The sequence below is a fragment of the Cavia porcellus genome, unplaced genomic scaffold (genome assembly GCF_034190915.1).
Source record: "Cavia porcellus strain 051 isolate PalLab524CR breed Dunkin Hartley unplaced genomic scaffold, mCavPor4.1 scaffold_21, whole genome shotgun sequence".
Classification (NCBI taxonomy): domain Eukaryota; kingdom Metazoa; phylum Chordata; class Mammalia; order Rodentia; family Caviidae; genus Cavia; species Cavia porcellus.
This window is the reverse complement of record NW_026947504.1, coordinates 7145433-7165219: the sequence shown is the minus strand read 5'-3', so window position 1 is coordinate 7165219 and position 19787 is coordinate 7145433. Positions and strand designations below refer to the sequence as shown.

Here is a 19787-nt window from a genome sequence, read left to right as displayed (position 1 = left end):
GGCCCTCAGTCCTAGGCCGTGTCTCTGTGTCTGTGTTTGGCCTGTGTCTCCAGAATTTCTGGGATCCAGGTCCATTGTCTGGTAAGTTCCCAACCAGGAGCCCCACTCCTCCGGGAGTCAGCACTGTGACAGGGCACCAGGGTGTGTGTGAAGACCAAAAGACTCAATTTCTAAGACTGAGGACCGTGAGGCCTGGGAAAGACTGTGGGCAAGACACCCAGAGCTCTCTTGCCCAGCAGGCAGCCCCATTCCCCCCCCCCACCCCCGCCATGGTTATTCACTCAGTGTTAGCTTAGCACCTCCTGTAAGCCACAGGAGCAAGGGAGGGCCAGGGCCCGGGGACACTGGGAAGGCAGGGTGGGGCAGCAAGGCCATCTGTACCTTCCGAGGTGCTGTCATCAGGGTTGCACTGGCAGTAACGGCGGGAGAAGTGTGTGAGGACCCGCTCACGCTCCTGCGTCTCCCCCATCAGAGGAAAGGCCTTCAGGAAGGTTCTAGAAGGCAATTCAAGGGCGCTAAGGGCCTCCCAGGGTCACCAAGTAGTCTAGGTCCTCATTACCAGGGTAGAAGCCCCCATCTGCCTTCTACTTCCCCGGGGCTTTTCACCAAGCCCAGCACAGCACTGCCACCCTGACCGCAGGCTGCCCCCTAGACTTGGCCCCACCATTGCCCATCCTCGCCCCACCTTTCCCCACCTGCCCTGCCACCCACCCTCTGCCCTTGTCCTCCCACGCCTGTCCGTCTTCAGGAACCTGCACACTGCTACCAGCACTGCCTTAGCCCCAGCACCGTCTGTGGCTCCCCAGTGCATGCAGCTGAGCTGTACTTCTGGCAGAGCACACAGGCCTTCGGTCCAGCACCGGCGGCTCTGCCATGAGCTGGCACCCTGAGTAGCTCCCATAGACTCCTGCTCTAGGGGCTGGGGACCTAGCTCAGTGGCATAAGCACCTGCCTCGCAAGCAAGAATCGTGAGTTTGATTCCTGGTACCAGAAAAAAGAAAAAAAAAAAGAAAGAAAATAGACTCTCGCTCTACCATGGGATCTTGAAGGTCAGAGCAGACAGTTTTCTTAAACTGTCAGGAAACTGCTGAGGCAACAAAGATCACAAAGGCCAAGATCCTGGAGACAGGAGGACACTGGGGGCGGGGGGGAGGGGGGAGCCTCAACTGCTTTACCTGAGGACATTGCTAAGAGCCAAGTGAAGAGCGAGACACTGGCGGCTTTCAGGGGCTGGAGAGACAAACCTGGAGACCAGAGGAGCTGTAAGCACACAGCTAGGCGTGTGCCAAATTCCAGGGGGTGCAGGAAGGAGGTTAAAAAGCTAAACGGAGCTGAGCTGAGCGAGGTGGCGCATGGTTCCAATCCCAGCTCTCAGAGGCTGAGGCAGGAGGATCACCATGAGTTCCAGGCCAGCCTGGGCTACACAGTGAGTTCCAGGCCAGTCTCAACTACATAGGGAGACCCTGTCTCAGAAAATAAAAAAAATTTTAAAAAAAGAAAGCTAAATGGAAAAACCCTAGAGGATTTTGCTCTTGGTGTTATTTGTTTGTTTTGTTTTTGTCTGTTTGTTTGTTTTCAGCAATTTTACTACACTGAGGAGATAAAATAAGGATTTAGAATCCACCAAAGGGTGAGGTCCAGTGGTCACATCAGGCTGCCTGTGGAAAGTTCTGAGATTTTTCCAAGATCAGAGCAAACCTTGACCGTCACCAAGCTTCGGCACTTTGTCTCCTCAGCCAGTTGCAGGCGGTTTAGAACCATGTCCCCAGGCTCCCTCCTAACTGCCAGCAAAGGACAGAGTAAACAAGGGGACATCTAGAGCCACTTAGTTCTGAACAGGGTGTGTAACATCAGCATGCAGAGACAGAACAAGTGACGGGAAACCAAGAGACAAGCAATAGAAACTGGTACGCATGATTCAGATGATGCCATTATCAGAGACAGCAAACAGGAACTTTAATAGGTTCAAGAATAGAGGTAAAGATGGAAAAAATTAGTGAAAATGGAGAATTACCAGAAAATAAAAGTTAGTTTTTTTGGTTTTTGATTTTGTTGCTTTGGAGGCGTAGGAGGGTGGAAGATTTTTTTGTTTGTTTTGTTTTGTTTTGTTTTGGGAGGAGAATACTGAGGATTAAATCCAGGGCCATGTGTGTACTAGGAAAGTGCTCTGACACTGAGCTACATCTCCAGACATTTTTTTTATTTTCGTGAGACGGTATTTCCCTCAGTTGCCTGGGCTGATAGCAAGATTACAATCCTCCTGCCTCAGCCCCACAGGCATGCATCAGTGCCTCAGCCTAGAATTTATTTTTAAAGTTTAAATAAGATGAAAATTCTAGAACTGAAAAATATGATCACAGAAAATTAAAACCCAGTAAATGGATTTATTGGCATACTGGACAGAGAAAAAAAAAATAAGTGAAATAGAAGGAGAACAATAGAAAATATCCCAACCATAGCAGAGAAAAAATAAAAACAACATCTTTTTTAAAAGTACAAGGGCTGGGAATATAATTCAAGGCACAGAACCTGGCTGGCAAGCATGAGGTTGTGAGTACCAAAAAAAAAAAAAAAGTACAAAGACCCTGGGTGTAACGGCGCACACCTGCAAACTCAGCAGACTGAGGCAGGAGGATTGCAGCAAGTTCAAGGCCAGCCTGGTACACAGTGAGTTTGAGGCAAGAGGGATCTATGTAGCCAGACCTCCTCTCAAAAAAAAAACTGTACAAGAGACACATAGGCCACAGTGAAAGGACCTAGCATGTATGCACCACACACCTCCGTGCCGAGACTCAGGACCCTGTCTGTCCTCCTTATGGCCTGGCCTGACCTCCCCTCAGCTGGTTCCTGCAACCACAGCCTGCTGACACTGAGCTTCACCCACCACTGCACCCCTGCTCCTTGGGGCCTGCACCTGGCCCTCCTGAGGCTCCTCCCTGGTCCGGACCCCCGTTAGAGCTGAGCTCAAATCTCCTCTCACAGAGTCATCTGGCACCTAGTGACTAGGAGGAAGTCGCTCTCTCTACCTCTCTGCTCAGAAATCCTTCATCTGAAAAGTAGGGAGACTCATGCCCACCTCACAGGGCTGCTCTGAGGATGAAGCAGGCAGGGACATAAAAGACAGCTGCTGCACTGGCCTCTTCCCACAGCCTTGCCAGAGGGGTCAAGAGACCTGGCCAAGGTTGCATAGCAAGCTTATGATGTAAGTCGGATAAGAATCCAGGTGTGCTGCCCATGCCATTTGTGGACACCATCCCACCCCGGACCCACTGACCTGAGCGCTCGGTCCAGAGTGAGGCCAGAGAAGTCGAAGAAACTGAGGTACTCGCCAGCCACCAGCCTGCTGAACTCGTTGCTGCCAGGAGAACACAGGGTGTCAGTTAGAAGCAGGGTCTAACCCAAGTCCAGCAGAATGACAAGGGGAACTTGAGGAGGGGCCCTGTGTTCCCTGAAACACACACACACCCCATCTGCCAACCTCCCCTGATGGCCATTTAGGTTCTGACAGCTCAACCTCGAGCTGCAGGATCAGGAGGGCTTCCTGGAAGAGGTGGTGTCTCAGCCAACAAGAAGGATGACCACCAGCCAGGTGAAGGGGGAGGAGATGGGACAACACAAAGTGATCTGGACAGAGGAAACCGTATCATATGACAAAAAAGTCACCAGCACACCATGTGGCCAGGGCCTGGAAAGCGGGAATGGGGTCAGCAAGAGATAGGCAGGAAATAGCCTGCAGGTCAAAGGAAGGGTGGTGCCATGATTCCACAGGGTCTGAACAGATGGTCACATCTGCACTGCAGACGCTATTTGCCGAGTGGACACCTGCAGGGAGAGCGCAGGAGTGGTTCAAAAAAAGAGGTTCAGAAAAGAGGTGAGCATGTGCTTTAGGAAACAGAATCAGGAAGGAGGATGGGTCAGGTGGGAAAAAGACTGAAAAGGTAGAGATATCGGGGCTCAGGACAAGGACCGGGTGGGTGCACCCCCATGCGAGTCATCACTCCTCGGTGGTCAATAACAGCTTGGTGCAGTGGGCATGATGTCCAGCTGAGAAGGTGCAGAGCCAGCTGGCTGGGTGGGACAGGATTCCAAGGCCATGTTGTAGGCCAAGGAGGACTGTGTCACAAGAAGGCTGGAATGAAGAATCCTGGCCCAAAATCAGAACCCGGTTCCACTGGATTCTAACCAAGCCTCAAGCTCTCCTGCCCCTTCACTGGACCCATGGGAAATAGAGGAACATGTGAAATAACACCTGCAGACATCCCAGCCCAGCCCTGGAAAGTCTCTCAGGACAAATGGCTCAGCTTCCTCAACCTGAAAAGTGGCGGGGGACTACTGTAAAGTGCTTCAAGATCGAACGCAGAGTGTGGACCTTGTTCAGCTCCTGATTTGACAAGACAATATTTTGAGACAATCAGAGAAAATTAAAGGCAAATGGTAAAGCTCATAAGAAATTGCTGTTTAAAAAAAAAAAAGAAAATAAATTGCTGTTAATTTTATTAGAAACTGTAATTGTATAAACAAACTTATCAGAGATATATGCTAAAGTACTTATGTATCAAATGACTTAGTGTCTGCATGTGCTTTATAACATTCCAGCAAGCTGGGCAAGGTGGCACACAACTGTAATTCCAGCACTCTGGGGAGCTGAGGCAGGAGGACCATAAATTCAAGCCCTGTCTGAGTTTTAGTCACTTAAGGATTTGGGCTGTGAAGGTGGGGAGGGACTTTTGATTTTCAGATGGGAGAGAGGAGCACAGCTGACCGCCGATGGGAGACAGCTGCAGAGGGAGAAGCAGTTGGAAAGGTAAAAGGCTCCAGGAGGTTGTCATTAGGTTGGAGTGGCTTCCAGGCCAGCAGGGAGGTGAAGGCATCTGTGGTTTCATTGCTGGAGCCTTTGGGGGACCCAGTGTGAGATTGATGTGGAGGCCATGGGCGGGGCCAGGGGGGTCAGGAGGGAGCGGGAAGGATCCAGGAATTGAACTACTGTCAGGGCTCCCATGTCAGCTCTGACTCATGGCCAAGGATCTGATCGTCTCTTAAGCCTTAAGTAAGTAGCACTCAGAGGCAAGGCCTGCATCTGCCACTTCAGACTCTTCCTATGGTGACAGGTAGCTCTCTGACAGAGGCTCCAAAGGCAGGGGCCATGCTGATTGTCAGACATCCTCAAGATGTACCCAGTTTCCCTCAGCCACAGTCCCCACCTGTACCCTGAACCCCTATCTTTCCAGTTCACCTTGCACCCATCTAAAAGCCAAGGCCTGTGCTCTGGGGATCCCAGAACCTTCTGCTAGTCCCAAGCTCTGGACAGTAGGGCTTGACCAGTGCCAAGAACCCCTTCCTGAGATCCAGGTCCCAGTCATTTCTCCCCCATGCCCCACGCAAGCTCTCTTCTCTCCCTGGTCCCATCAGGCAGGCCACTGACACTCTGTCCTCACTGCCATCCACCAGGACTTCATAATTATTATATCCTGCACCCTGCTCCTCAGCCCCGAGGGCCCACCTAGCCCCACCCCTCCCTGAGAGCAGCAAGCCCTCGTCCAAGCAGCCCAGAAAGGAAACAAATTTAGGGCAAGGCCAGGAATGAGGACAGTGGCAGGAGGAGGTGTCCTTGAAGGACCGTTGAGAGTCCCTGGTACTGGGCACCTCTGAAAGAAGCTAGCTTCCCCTTCAGGCTAATGAAGACAGAGGTTTGCCTGGGGAGGAGATTGGGAGGCACTCACTTCTTGCCCAGCTGCCGGGCCACATCGCAGCGCTGGAAGCCCTCGAGGTGGTAGAGGCGGCGGGCCAGCCGGTGAGCAGCTTCACTGACCCCCTGGCATCCGTTAGTCAGTGGGTCTGTGCTGCCAGGCTCCAGCCCCTCTGAGCTGCTCAGCTCTGAGTCTGAGTCCGACAGGCCATCCTTCAGGCTGGGGTCACTGCAGAGGAGAGGAGGATCAGAGGCCAGGGACAGAGGCCCTACGTGAGGTTTGAGGAACTCCAAGTCCTCTGAAGACACACTTGGGGTCCAGAGAGGACAAGAAGCTCCGCTGAAGCAGGGGGACCTCAGTTCAGAATTTTGTGGGAGCCCCTCAAGTGAAATCATGCCCATAATGTGGCTCGCTGAGCCCAGCTGCACTGAGAAACATGAAGAGCAGAATGGGACATTAGGACCCAGGGTGGGAACCTGGAGGCAGAGGAGGGACAGGGTGGCCTTGGAGGGGGTTTGTTGACTTTGGACACTGGATCACCTTAACACGCTTTGCCTCCTTTGTGCCTCAGTTTCTGCATCTGCTCAATGGCTCCCCCAGCTCCCAGTCCGGGCCCTGTCTCACCTGGCTGAGTTCAGCAATTTGTCCGTGTCCTCATCGTCGTCATCTTCATCCCCGCCTGGCCCCTGGGGCTCATCCTCATGGAACCCATTGGGAACCATCGTAAGGTGGCTCAGGACGTTCTCGGAACGGCTGCTAGAGATGGAGCACCGCAAGGGGCTGCCCAGCTCCCCGTCACCTCCGGCTGCCCCCGTGTCCCCCTCAGACCCCATGTCCCCAAGACCCAGCCCAGCCCCTGGCTCAGGGCTATCTCGGGCCCGCTGCTGGATGAGGGGTGTGAGTGGGGCCTCGAAGCTGACACAGCTGTCACTCTCATCTGTGAGGCTCAGCACATCCAGGGAGTCAAGGCTGCTGTACTGGGTGCCTCGCAGCAGCTCTGACTCCAGAATCTTCTCAAATGTGGCACTGAAACCATCCCGCACATCTGGCTCTCCAGGGCCATCAAGCCTGTGGGATGCAAGGACCAGTCACCATCCTGCCGGGGTGTCCTCATGCACATGGGATGATCACCACAGCAGTCTGCATCTGAAGGCCCCTAGGGGCAGGGAGCAGCCTGGGTTGTGTCCTGTGTCTTTGCTCATTCAGCCAATACTAACTGAGCACCAGAGACCAGATGCTCGGCTGGGGACTGGGGACAGCAAAACAAAGGACAAATGTGGTCCCTGCCCCTAGGTGCCCAACCCAGGCCCTGCTCTCAGTAGGTATCAGATATGTGTCTCAGTAAATAACTGAGAGGCCTCTTCTCCCAGTCGGGCCTGAGCTTGTGGGTATCTACCTGTCACAACTAGTGCCACGCTCGCTCATGATGTTGCTGTCTCCACAGCCTGGAGGTTCTTAGCTCAACCAACCACACAGCCCCACGTGGTGCTGGCCCCTCCTCTCCGCTCCCCCCTCAGGGTGTTTCCCCTGTCCTCCCCAGCTCTTATCAACATGCAATATTCTGTTGTTCCCCTCTTTACTATATGCTCCCCAGCTCCCAGCTCCCAGCTCCCCAAGCCAGAGCTTCACAAGGCCAAAGTCTGCCTGGTGAAGACAGCTCTGCCAGGCCTAGGCTGGGTTCTAGAGACATTCAAATAAGACAGCGCCCTGCCCTCGGAGAACTCTCAGCCCACTGTCAGAGCCACAGGCGATGCCACCATCTCCCATTCCCCGCAACTCAGCAGACCTGAGGAGGCTCTGACAGGCTGGAAAACCATCTGTCCAATTTTCAAACCTCTCTCTATCCCCATCTTTACCCACCGTAAATCAAAAAGCCACCTGAATACAAACAGCAGTCTCAGAAGCCTCAACCTTCCATCTCCTCCCCCTCTGCTAGCTCCTGGCAACTGCCCAGGTCCCACCTGGATGGAAAGGCACAGCCACACGGTGCACAAAGGCTTGCAAGCTCAGCTGCTCACACCCACAGCACACACCTCAGACACCTACAGCTGCTTCACATTGTGAGCCTGCATGGGAGGCTGAAAGGGTGCCGGCCAGGGACAGAACAAGCCTGCCGCTTTTTTAATGCTTTTCCTGGCTCTGTTGCCCCAAAACACCCAGAAACTAGACAAAATAGGAATATGAAATCCCCATCTTATGTGTGAAAAAGATAGAAAGAGCCAGAGATCCAGGCCACATAGCCATGGAGTTGTCAAATATACCAAACCCCATCCCAAGATGCCACTTACCCCAGCTGAGAGTCCTCAGTGTCTGGATAGAGGCTGCTGCAGACAGCGTCCCTCTCTGCCAGCCTACCATCCCTCCAGGCACTGGACTCTGTTGAATCTTCCACAGTATTCATCTCTGGTCCGAGGGTTAGGCCATTGGTGAGGGAGAGGCTGAGGCTGAGGCCAGAGAGCGGCCCAGCCTCACCTGGGTCCCCTGTGGGCTCCTCACTGTCCAACAGGGTGTCCCTTTTCTCATGCCCTGGGCTGCCAGGGCAGCTGCTCAGACCCTCACTGGCTGCCATTCCATCCTGGGCCCCAGGCTCCTCCTCCGGCTCCAGGTTAGGGTCGCAGGTGGCACTGCTCTCCTCAGGTAGCAGCGACGGCAGCTTGCGTTCATCCATGGCAGCCGCTGCTTCCTCTCCGTCCTGATGGCTCCTGGGACTCCAGTACAGCTGGTGGAAGATGGAGAGATGAAGTCAGGGTGGGTCAGACAAGGCAGGGACTGGTCGTCTAAAGCCCAGTGGAACCAGCACCAAGACAGCCCACTGTGGGCAGGAACTTGGCCAAGATAATCTCAGGATCCTCGTGTCTGGAGCCTAATTTCGGGTCTTTCTCCTCCTGCCCAGGCCAGGCCCACTCGCCTCAGCCCTGGCTTCTTTGTTAACTCTTGTGTGTCTCTACTGTGCCCTCTGTGATTCACCAAAGCCCCCTGAGGAAGACTCAGATGAGGAGGAACTGAAGAAGGCCCCATCCACTCACTGGTGAGTGCTGGAGACAAACCCGACAGCCAGCCCACAGCCTCTCTGCGTGTTCTCTGCCCCACCGCCAGGAGCCAGAGATCTCTGTGGTTAACGGAGGGAACTGGGGTAGGTGCTGCCTTTAAACGGGTGTTAAGAGACGAGGTAAAGAAGGTAACAGAAGCGCAGCTTAATCAGAGCATCAGCCACTGGGGACAGCCCACAGCGAGGCCAACAGGCGGCGTGTGGCGCTGTCCAGGGTGCTGGGCGGGTGCAGCGCCACCCGAGAACCTCACAAAGAACCAGGTTGCCTCTCCAGCACCCAGGAAAAAGGACAAAGGGCTTCCCTCCACTCCCGGGCCCCACCTGAGCTTGCCCTGTGTTGAGGAGAGGTGACTGATAGGAAGTACTCGGGAGAGCACTGCTAGGGGAGTCAAATGCTGCTCTGCCAACATTCTGTGTGGCCTCATGTGGGTCTTCGTGTGGTGACTTCCCCGAACTGCCCAGGCCAGTCCACCCCCTTCAGCTTTTGTTGGGCACTGACCCTCCATCTCCACCCACTGCCCCTTACAATGGCTCATGTTTCCCAGAGGCTTTTTCCCAACAGCATCCCAGCTGGAGAATGTAGAGGTGATGGACAGCAGCAGTGGTTTCACTGTCCCCTCCTTTTCTCCCTGGCTCTGGCCCCAGATAGTCTAGGCAAGCCCGTCCACCTGCCCTCTGCTGCGGGAGTAGACCAGCCCCTCACTGGGGAACCACACAGAGGCAGGAAGCTGGGGCATTTCCTTGGACCACTTCCTCTCTCCTCTCTTGAACCTTGGCTGGCCGGCATCCCCACTCTCCTCTCCTTCAGAGAAGGACTGCTGGAGGCTCAGGAGAGGCTGGGAGCGCAGAGGGATGGGTCTGCTTTCAGGGCTGCAGCAGGACATACTGTCATCACAGTAACAAGAATGGAGACCCTCACACCCTGTGTGGGCCTGCTCATAAGTGTCATCAGAGGACCTGTTAAAACACAGTCTTCCTGCCCCAGAGCCATGCACCAGGCTTTGCAGGGAGGAGATCTGTTACTCTTATAATGAGGCAAATGTGGGAAATGGGAAATGAATTAGATGCCCAGAAGAACTTCCTGCCTGAAAAGACAAACCCAGCAGGGAAGATAGGTCTGCTTCTCTTGGGGCTTCTGAGCCCCTAACAGAGAACTCAGCTACTGAAGACCAAGTAAAATTCATTTAACCCTGAGCTTTCAAACGTGGAGTGGAAAAGAGAGGGCAAACTGATCTGTGGCTCTCACCCATCTAATCGGATTCTCATCCAGGGTATTTTGTTTTTGTTTTTGTTGAGACAGGGTCTTACTCCATAACTCAGGTTGGCCTGAAACTCACTGAGTAGTCTAGGCTGACCTCTAACTCAAGGTAATCCTCCTGCCTCAGCCTCTTGAGTGCTGAGATTACAGGTATGTGCCACCACACCCAGCCTCACCTAGAGTTTTAACTACAGCATGAGAGTAAGATTTTACTTACAAATAAATAAATAATATCTGAAGCCAGGCTATAGACTATCTGAGCTCTGAACCTCAGACACTAGGGGTCCTTGGGACTCAGCATGGAGTGAAGAATCTTCCTTGTATGGCCTACATCCCCGCTGCTGTGGTTGCTATTTCAATCTGTTCCCTCCAATTGTATACCCAGAGGACAGAGACGGAAGGTCACCTCCTCAACTGAAACTCCTGGGGGAGCTGCAGGGAGCATTTAGAACAGAAAGAGGGGAGAAAGTGGGGCTTTGGGGCCCACTTCCTGAGTTCTAGTCCTCTGGCCTGCTTTCCAAGCCAGAATGCTTGGGCTCCCATACCCCTGGTTAGAAGCTGAGCCTCAAGCCCCAGGGAAGCCCAAAAATTTCCCAGTCTATACCAGTCCCAAAAAGAGGGCTGTGGATAAATCAAGGCCCTCCCAGGAGGCCTTTGTGCTACTCTGTAACTCCCAGTAGCTGCCTCAAGCTACTCCAGCCCTACCTGCCCCACCAAGGCTTACAGCTGGCAGTGGGATAAAGGCTCTGCCAACACTGGGCAGTAGGCCACATCCTTGGTTTCTGGGGTGGGCAGACAGGGGCAGCATTGAGTTCTGTTCTAAGTGGGGGGCCCAGAGTCCCTGCCTGGGCTGACAGCCAATTGAGCCTAGAATAGCTGAGCCAGAACCCTCTCTTGCTGAGCACTAGGAGGGGTGCATAAAGGAGAAGCTCAGGGTAGAAATGTAAAACAATGCCCCAAGGCCCTCTAAACCACTGGGGGTCCTGGGCTAAACTTGATTCCTCTGGTCTGTAGGAGGTCATCTGCAGAAAGAAAGGCTCAGCTCTGTTCTTTTCCCCTGGGGCTGGTGGAAGAACTTAAGACAACAATACTAAGAGAGCTGAGATCCAAGGAAGAGCAAACTTACCACAGAGGTCAAGGAGCAAAGGCCGAGCTTCACTCTTTCCATCTCACTTGACAGGTGGGGACAGGACTGAGGCACAAAACTGACAAAAGCTTTGCCTGAGATCACACAATGAGCAGCTGCTTCTACAACCAGGAGTGACCTCTCTCTCCAGCAAGACGGGCTAGAAGTGCAAGAAGAGCCCCAGTTTCCAGGCCCCTACCACAGCCTCCCCTGAAATCAAAGGCCCAAATCCTCAATCAAGAGAACTGGCCCAAAGCAGTGACCCTGCCTGTCTCCAGTCCTCCTGGCAAGAGCAGGGCCGGGGAATGCAGCTGGGCCGCCAGGCATCCATCCCAAGGAGACGCCTACAAATAACAGGCTGTCGGTGGCCAAGATCCCTGCAGCCTCGTTCAGCCTAATCCAGGCCCCCCTTCAAGCAGAGGCTACCACAGTCCTTGAGATGACCTTGTGTCCAGCAGCCTCTTTTTCAGTGCTAGCCAACACGGATCACAATCATAGTAGAGTCTGGTTGGCACCAAGCCACACATATTCTGGGTCTCAGCTGCTCTCAACACAGTCCTGTCTCCCTCCCCACTCTCCCCATGACAGCTGGAGTGAGCTGTGAAAACACAAATTGTATCACGTGCCTCCCTCATTCATAACCCTCCAGTGCTTCCCCTCACCCTTAGATTAGAATCCAGTCTCCCCAGCATGACCTAAAAAGGCCCTGCCTGAACTGGTTTGCTACCCTCTCACCATCTCCCATCAGCCACTCTAGCCTTCTTTGAGCTCCCTGAGCTCATTTCCACCTCAGGGCCTTTGCATCAGTTGTACCCTTGGCCTAGAATGGTCTTCCCCTAGATCTTTAAATGGCTCTCTCTTCTGCCATGCAAGATTCAACTCTAATCCTCCCTCCCTAGAGAGGCCCTCTGACTGACAGGATGCAGCTATCACCTCCCCTATGGAGTGTCAGCAAATGAAGCAAAATTGAAACTCCTCTCTTGATCTGTTCACGAACTTTCTGCCCATCTATCTAAAATCAGTGCAAACAGCTGACATGTAAGAAGTGCTCAGTTATACCCCTCCCAGCCAAGGTTTGAGACCCAAGCTGGCTCAAGCCTGGGCACTCCAGGGCTCACGGTTCCCTTGGTCAGGTCCCTGGATCACCCAGGTGCCACACTCTCATGGCCTCTGCCAGCCAACGGTTCGGTCATCCCAGTACCCCAAGGATCCCTGCTCCCAGGTCAGCCTGGGCATATGCTTCCTCACACCCGCATCACCCAAGGCAAGGAGGAGCCTGGGCTCATATAGAAGGAGCATTCTCCCAGGAGCCTTGGGAACTTCTCTGCTTCCTTAACCATGAGTGACCCTAACCCTTCTGACCTGCACGGGCTTCCTAACTTGAACCACCTTGTGCAGCAACAAGTACCTTAGAGACACTTAGCACAGCAAATCAAGGTGCAGGCACACACAGAAAGGCCTGGCCAAAGAATCCCAGCTCTGCTCCCCACCACTGATATGGCCTCAGGAGGGATGCTCGCCACTCTGAGCCTTAGTATTACCTTCCCAAAAAATGAAGCGTACTAACACTGCCCACATCACAGGGCTCTGTGAAGACTACAGAAGATGGTGTGTGCAGTGCTCTTAAAGGGCCTTCTAGAACCCTCTTGGGTCTTAAAGGGAACCAACTGGCTGCCCAACTCCAAGTCAGATGTTCAGAGAAGGAGCACACAGCTCAAGTTCTTCAGCCTTGCAGACCTTCGTCCCTGGCAGCTGTCAGAGCAGGTTTTTTTTGTTTTTTTTTTTTTGTTTGTTTGTTTGGTTGGCTGGTTGGTTTTTTGTTATTGTTGTTTTTTTGTCTTTTTCCTTTTTATCGGTACCGAGGATCGAACTCAGGACTGCCTGCTTGCAAGGCAGACGCTTATGCTGCTGAGCTAAACCTCCAGCCCCTAGTCAGAGCAGGTTTTAAAGCAGGGACCTCAGAGGCCCAGGCAGAAGATGGAAGCAAAGAAAGTCTGTGTGGGGACCGGGGAAGGAACAGAGGGGGGCTTCTCACCCTTTCCCAAGGAAGCGAGCACCCTATGGCCCTGCCCCCATCAATACTTGCACCTAAGGGTTGGTTCACACTTATCATGTCAAGGTACTAGAGCCACAGCAGGCATCAGGAAAGAGCTGTGAACTGGGGCCTCCCTTAAAAGTGCTCTTCCCAGCCAGGTGTGGTGGCGCAATCCCAACACCCAGGAGACTGAGGCAGGGAGATTGCTGCAAGTTCAGCACCAGCCTGGGCTACAAAGTGAGCTCAAGGCCAGCCCAAACTGCATAGCAAGATCTTACCTCAAAAACACACACACAAAAAAAACCAAAAACACAAAACAAACAAACAAAAATACTCATCTCCTCCAGCAGTATCCATTTGGAGTTAAGAATGAGTCCAGCACCATCTGCTCTCCTCCGTTGGTTTCACCTTGGGGAAATCAATCTTTACCTTGAGGGAGGGGCATTGAGAAGGCCTCTCCCCTCTCACCGTCGTCGGTCAGGCAGCAGTGCACATCTGCTGTGCACCAGGGATAGGTGCACATCTGCATCCTGTCGGCATGTACTCCACAGCCCCTGGGACTGTCAGGGACCCCACTCTGCAAAGGTCATTCCTTGACATCTCCCAGCTTGCTCCTCTCCGTATCCCCCAGCCACATGACACCCTCATTTGCTTAGCATTTGCATACATCTGCATGCTGATTTAGAGAGTCCTTACCACTAATGAAATCCACAGTGTCTACTGTCAAATCCCAAGTCATGTTTACAGCTGATGAGGCCACCTTCACCTGACCTCCCTCCAGAGTGAACGTCCATTACCCAGAACAACCAAGGGCCAGGTCGTCCTGGTTAAGGGAGTCTACACCCAGACTGACCACGGATCTGTGTCCCACTTCACAGGGTACTTGGGACCCATCTTGCTTCTCGAGCCCCATTTGACCCATGACCCTGTGCACTGAGTCAGATCCCACAAGTTCCAGAGGACTGAGGCCTGAAAACTAGCCACACCCTGACAGAGGAGAAGCAGGGTACCCCGAGGTGCACAGAGCTAGCTCTCTGAGCCTTCTCCCTGAGGCTGCTCCAACAGCTGAGATGAACCAAGAATTCTGTCCAGGATTCTCTGCCCAGTTTTCTATTCCCCACACTCTAGATCCCACATCCACAGCCACCCCCAAGAGAACCGTTACCTCACTTCCCTGTGACCTCCCCTCCACTCATAAAGCCTCATCTTTTGATGGGCAGTGCATGGGTCACAACAGAAGGAGACATCAGAGTTTGGGACCAGAGTAACCAGAGGACAAAGTGGGAGATGGGGAAGGCCAGGAAGACGAGAGCTTGAGATTGGACAAGCTGAGGTAGAGGTGTCCAATGGGCATGAATGTTGAGAGGTACAGAGTAGGCTCCTCCAGCTTGGGAGGGAAACTGAGGCTTGAGATATGAATGTGGGGTGACAGCATATACGTGGCACTTAAAGCCACAGAACTAGGTGTGATCAGTGTGATGGGGAAGCTGTCTGTGCAGAGACCGAGTCCTCAGCTGCTCCTGCAGCAAGAGGGGCAGAGAGGAACCAGCAACAGAAGCAGCAACCCTGAGGTGTGAGAAAAACGAGAGAACGGTCATGGAAGACAAGGAAGAGGGAACAATAGTGTCCAGGACTGCAGATGAGGGCTGAAACTGGCCTTTGGCTCAGCAGCACAGAGGTCACTGGTGACCTTGAGAAGAGAAGGGCAGTCAGTGGGATGCAGGAGCAACAGCCCAACGGGAGTGGAGTCAGAGGGTGAGCGGAGGGAGGTGGAGGCGGTGGAGCCAGACAGCACTTCTGGCGGGTTTTCCTAGAAAACCAAGCCGAAAGACGCAGAGGTACAGGCTGGAGGAGACAAGAAGACAATCTTCCCATGGGACAGTGACAGCAGCATACCTGCTGGGGGCACAATCCGGCAGAGAGGAGAAAAGAATCTGGCAGGGAAGAGAAACAGATGATGCAGGGGCAACTGATGACTTGCAAGGACAGTGTTCCCAGGAGGCACGTGGGCCCAAGACTTAGGGCACAAGTAGAAGAGTGGCCTCAGTAGAAGCAGGACACTTTGCTTGCAGAGAGGGAGAAGGTGGAGTCAGGTGCAGAAAGAGCAGCTCTGGGGCCTGCAGAAGTTCAGGTTATTTTCTCAAAGGCTGAAAGGGAGGGGATGGTGGAAAGGTTGGGCTGGGGGCGGAGGAGGAAGTGTGAACTAGCCGTGAGCCTGGGGAGCGGTGACGGACTCCACACAGAGCTTCTGGGGCTGGACAGCAACCAGGGCCATTCTGATCTCCCCAGGTGGGCTTCACATGGGACTGTCAAGGTACTGGTTTTCCTTGCCCCATGAATTCAGTGGCACAGATGCAGTCTGGAGCTGGCCAGATGCTGCCTTTAACCAGACCTGGGTTTTGCCAACTAATTATGAAGAAACCCAATAAAGTAAAGGAGTTGGAGTCTCCTGACTTATACAGGTAGCTGGCACCAGGCTTGCTCAAGTCCCTAAGCACTGGTGGCTAGAAGTCCCCACCAATTCTCACTGTGGGTTGTTTGGGATCTCCTCCACCCTCAACTCAAAATGGGCTCCTGAGATGTGGACCACAGGTGGCCACCACACCTTGGGGAACAGTCTCCCACATACTCTTCCTCTGACCTGAAAGGGACCTCAGACCTCAGGAGGTCCCTGAACACTCCCCCTCCTTCACCCTTCCCAAGCCTCCTGCCTTGTGCTAGCCCAACACAGGCCTCTCCATCTGTCTCCTCAGTCCCTTCCCTCCTGCCAGTGCCTCCAGACTGGTCTCTTCCACTATGAGGATCTAACCAATCCTCCTCCTCTGAACACTGTGCCAGGGTCATTCCCTCTGAAGAGCCCTTCAGTGGCTCCCAGTACCCCTGGGGAAAGGCCAACTGTGGCTCACAATCCAGGACAGCTCCAGCCTGGGCCCTTCTGTCTCAGTCCCTATGCCCTCTCCTCTCCCTCTTTTTCTGGGTCTCCTCTGTTACACATCAACAGACTCCAACTGGCTTGTGACCCCCACCTCATGTCCATAGGACCCCCAACTCTCTGGCATCTGGTCTGAAGTAGATGTCCAGCAAGCTTTGCTAGTGCATGGATATGTATGTGCGGGGCACAGGTGACCAGGTGGATGAAGCTTCCAGAGGCAGGGAGGTGGGAGGAGCAGGACTGAGATAACGGGTCTCCTCAGCCAAGTAGCCTAACAGGACAAGCTAACAGCACATGCTTCCTGATGTGACACACTGAGGAGGGTACGAAATCACCTATGGGATGTGCTTGTCCAAAAGTGTTTAACCTGAATCTAATTATGAGCAACTAAGAAGACAAATGTAGAATACAGAATATTCCTCAAGACTTCAAAATGGACAAATCACTTGAAAAAAAAATTGTAAATCAAGGCACCTATCCAGATTAAATGAGACATAATAACTAAGTAAAATGCATATTCCTTGACCAAAAAAATTTAATAGCTACACAAGACATTACTAGAGTAACATATTAGGTCTAATCATATCATTACTGAATTTCTCAGGTATGATAATAGTATAGCCATTTTGCTATAGTACAGCCAGACAGGAAAATATCCTGTCTGGAAATTCATGCTGAAGCATTCCCAGACAAAAGTGTTTGGATGGCTGCAACTTACTTTCAAAAGATAGGTAGGGTAGGCAGGTAAACAGACAGACAGACAGAAAAGCCAATGTTGCAAAATGTTAATAACTGGCAAATCTGGGTCTCTAGGTAAAGGGTGTGTGGGGGGTGCCTGGTGTGCTAGTGGGTGTGACAAGATCAGAAGTGAGGTCACAGAAGCACAGGCAGATGCTTCAGAGACGGCTGTACCAGGGTGGCCCATGACCCTGCCCCAGGCTGAATGCTGGAGTCACACAGGTCAGGCAGGCACACCTGACTCACTACCAAAAGAGGGCCAGACCCCAAGACAAAGACTCCCCTAGGAGCAAACTCTCAAGGGGAGCTAGGACTAGCAAAACAGCCAGCCCAAAGGACCCCAGCAGGACAGCTCTCTGCCAGGGCAGAGACCTGGACCCATCTCTGTCAGCTGTGGTACGGAGCTAGGTCTGGCCCTAAGTCACCCCAACCCTCCAAACATGCCTTAGGGGTGACAGCCTGAGTGTATCCTCCTGTTCAAGGAGCCAGGCTAAATATGGAGCCTGAGACATAAGATGCCGCTCAAAACAGATTTTCCTGGAAAAGACCATCTGGCAATGGAAGTCTAGAGCATTGTCTGTCACAGGAGGCAGCGCAGATCTCCTGCACGCTAATGTCCGGAATGACAATGCTTTTATCCTGCCTTCCTAAGAGACCCCATGTTAGTGCCCCAGTTTCCCCAAGGTCACCCCAAGGCACAGATAGAGTACACACAGGCCCACCTCTCTCCTAAGCTGAATCTTTAGGGAAGAAGAGGATGAGGTTAGGGACATGGGTCTGAACATCAGAAAGTTCTCCCCTGGCACAAATCCTGCCTCTGTCACTTACTAACCAAGTGACTTCAAATAAGTAACTTCTGCCTGAGCTCTAGCACCCTCTCCACAAAATGGAAGGAATAGAGCTAGGGATTTAGCTCAGTGGTGTAAGTGCCTGCCTGGCAAGCACAAGATTGTAAGTTTGATCCCTGGTACAAAAAAAGGAAGGAATAGCTGTGCCTCCATCTCAAGGCTGTGGGACGTACCCAGCATAGTGATGCCACTCAGTAGATGGAAGCTGGAAAGGAAACACCCCCAGCTCCTCTCAGTCTTGCTAAGAGCAAGAAGTCACTCTTTCCAGCTGGCTTTACCCCGCCCCTTCAGGAACAACCTGGGAGGCACTATGGGCAGGACTCTGGAGCAGTGTGCACCCCATAACCAAGACAAGCAGCAAGAAAGGGACCTCTCAGCCCAGCACAGGGCAAGCCTGGGGCTTCAAGGTACAAATAACCCAAACATTGAGATTTCAACCTTGCCAGGGACACTAGCAGGGGAGGCCTTTCAAGCGCACCTTTTCACGCCTCCATCTTTAGCTGGGGCCACTACCCACCTATTCACCTCAACATGCAGGACCCCTCTGAGGGTTCCAACTGCACCCTATGGGTCTGCCATATTCTACCAGGACAAAACATTGCAGAAGTCTCACTTGAAATTATTGTCTCTGCCACACAGCAGGAAAAAGGGCTTTGGGAGGACAGATTTCTCCTCTACAGATGTGAGGTGGGAAGCAAAAGGCCTGCTGGCCATGTCACTGACTCAGAGAACCCAGCTCACAGAACTCATGGCTTCCCAGTGAGACTGAGTCCTAACCTCCCAGGAGAGAGAGTGGAAGGTCTGTATCTGCCAAGGGCCAGGGGTTGGCCTTCAAATATACCTCACCCTGTGTCCTGGAAGCTGGCGAAAGACTGCATTGAACAGTTCTGTCCCCATGGTCTGGAAGGAGCTGGGAAACCAGGAGAATCCAAACCCCTCCTCCCAGCCCCAGGCTGCCCCTGCATGGCAGCCAAACCCCGAGTCCTCTTCTTAGTCCTGAGCCCGCCTGGAGTCTTGCACCCTCTTCCACTGTGACTGCTACATCTGCCCCCAGCTCACAAGATGGCCTCAAGACAAAAGGGTGGACCCTGGACATGGCCCCCCCAGGCCTGTGCAGGAACAATGACCCCAGTTTTCATTGCAGGGAGCCCTCAGATTCTCCAGGGACATCAGGAGTCTGGATACCTCCTCCTAGGAGGGGGCCAACTGATGGGGGTGGGCCCCGAATCTAGACTCCCTGACCATCCAGTCCTGGGCCTCTCCAAGGCCCCCTCCATTCGTGCTGCCGCCACAGCCATTATTTGTCTCCTCTTCTGCCTGGTGCCTGCCACGCCCCCACGCTAGCCCCTGCTCTAGCGGTGGAGCCAGCCAGCCTGGGAGGCCTGGCCACCGAGCCCGGCTGTCAAAGTTGGGAAAGTGGAAACAGAAATAAATCCTCAAAGCTGCTCCGTTGTGACGGTGGCTGCTGGCAAGGCCCCAGCACCCAATGCTCGGAGAGCATGGACCACCAAACTGCCACTGGCACTCCATCGCTGCACATGTTTACACTCAGATTATACAAAAGGGGGAGGGGAACCGGAGGTAGCGCCCAGGAGATAATTGGGCTGGCCATCCCTGACCCTCCCTGTAGGCTGGGCTGGGGCTTTTTACAGCACCCCCACTCCGTGGCCCAGACCCGGCCATCTCGGGCTTCCTCTCTCGGCCCCATCTCCATGACAACCGTATCCTTCGGATGCTCCAGCCACAGCGGAATTGATCTCAAAATGTAGCTTTGTTAGCAGACCCCAGCGGGCACAGAGGGCGGAGGGTGGCTCCCTGCCACCCTGCGTAAGTCTCTCTGCCCACACCGGGGACCCTCCTGGTCCCCAGCCCGGCTTCAGGAGGGGAGGGGCGGGGTCCCGAGCGCGCTGGTCCCGGGGACCCGGTGGCCCGCGCCCCACTCACCGTTCCGGGTGCCCGCCGCTGGATCTAGCGTCTCACGGCGGGTCCATGCGGAGGCCGCCCTGGACCGGCCGTCCCGCCCCTCGGCCGCCTGTCCCGGCTCCCGGCCCGCGTCTGTCCCTTCAGGTGGCGGAGCGGCGGCTGCGGAGAGGCTGAGCAGGGTGGGGGACGGA

The 19787-nt window shown here is 53.7% G+C and overlaps 1 protein-coding gene across 3 annotated transcripts in view; it reads right to left on the bottom strand.

The window, feature by feature from the left end:
* Psd2 (pleckstrin and Sec7 domain containing 2) overlaps window positions 1-19757 on the bottom strand; it is a 42077-nt gene extending 22320 nt beyond the window's left edge. Inside the window, exons 1-7 of one of the 3 annotated variants that reach the window (XM_013141176.3) lie at window positions 19618-19757; window positions 7976-8406; window positions 6312-6755; window positions 5721-5915; window positions 3275-3355; window positions 1176-1244; window positions 382-494 (exon numbers count right to left, since the gene is read on the bottom strand). In XM_013141176.3, the coding sequence (XP_012996630.1) occupies window positions 382-494; window positions 1176-1244; window positions 3275-3355; window positions 5721-5915; window positions 6312-6755; window positions 7976-8355 (1282 nt within the window). In that variant the 5' untranslated portion in view covers window positions 8356-8406; window positions 19618-19757. Of the gene's footprint in view, window positions 1-381; window positions 495-1175; window positions 1245-3274; window positions 3356-5720; window positions 5916-6311; window positions 6756-7975; window positions 8407-11120; window positions 11407-19617 lie in introns of those variants that run through there. The other 2 variants (XM_005006946.4, XM_003477154.5) reach the window with 2 other exon arrangements.
* Window positions 19758-19787: the final 30 nt, after the last annotated feature.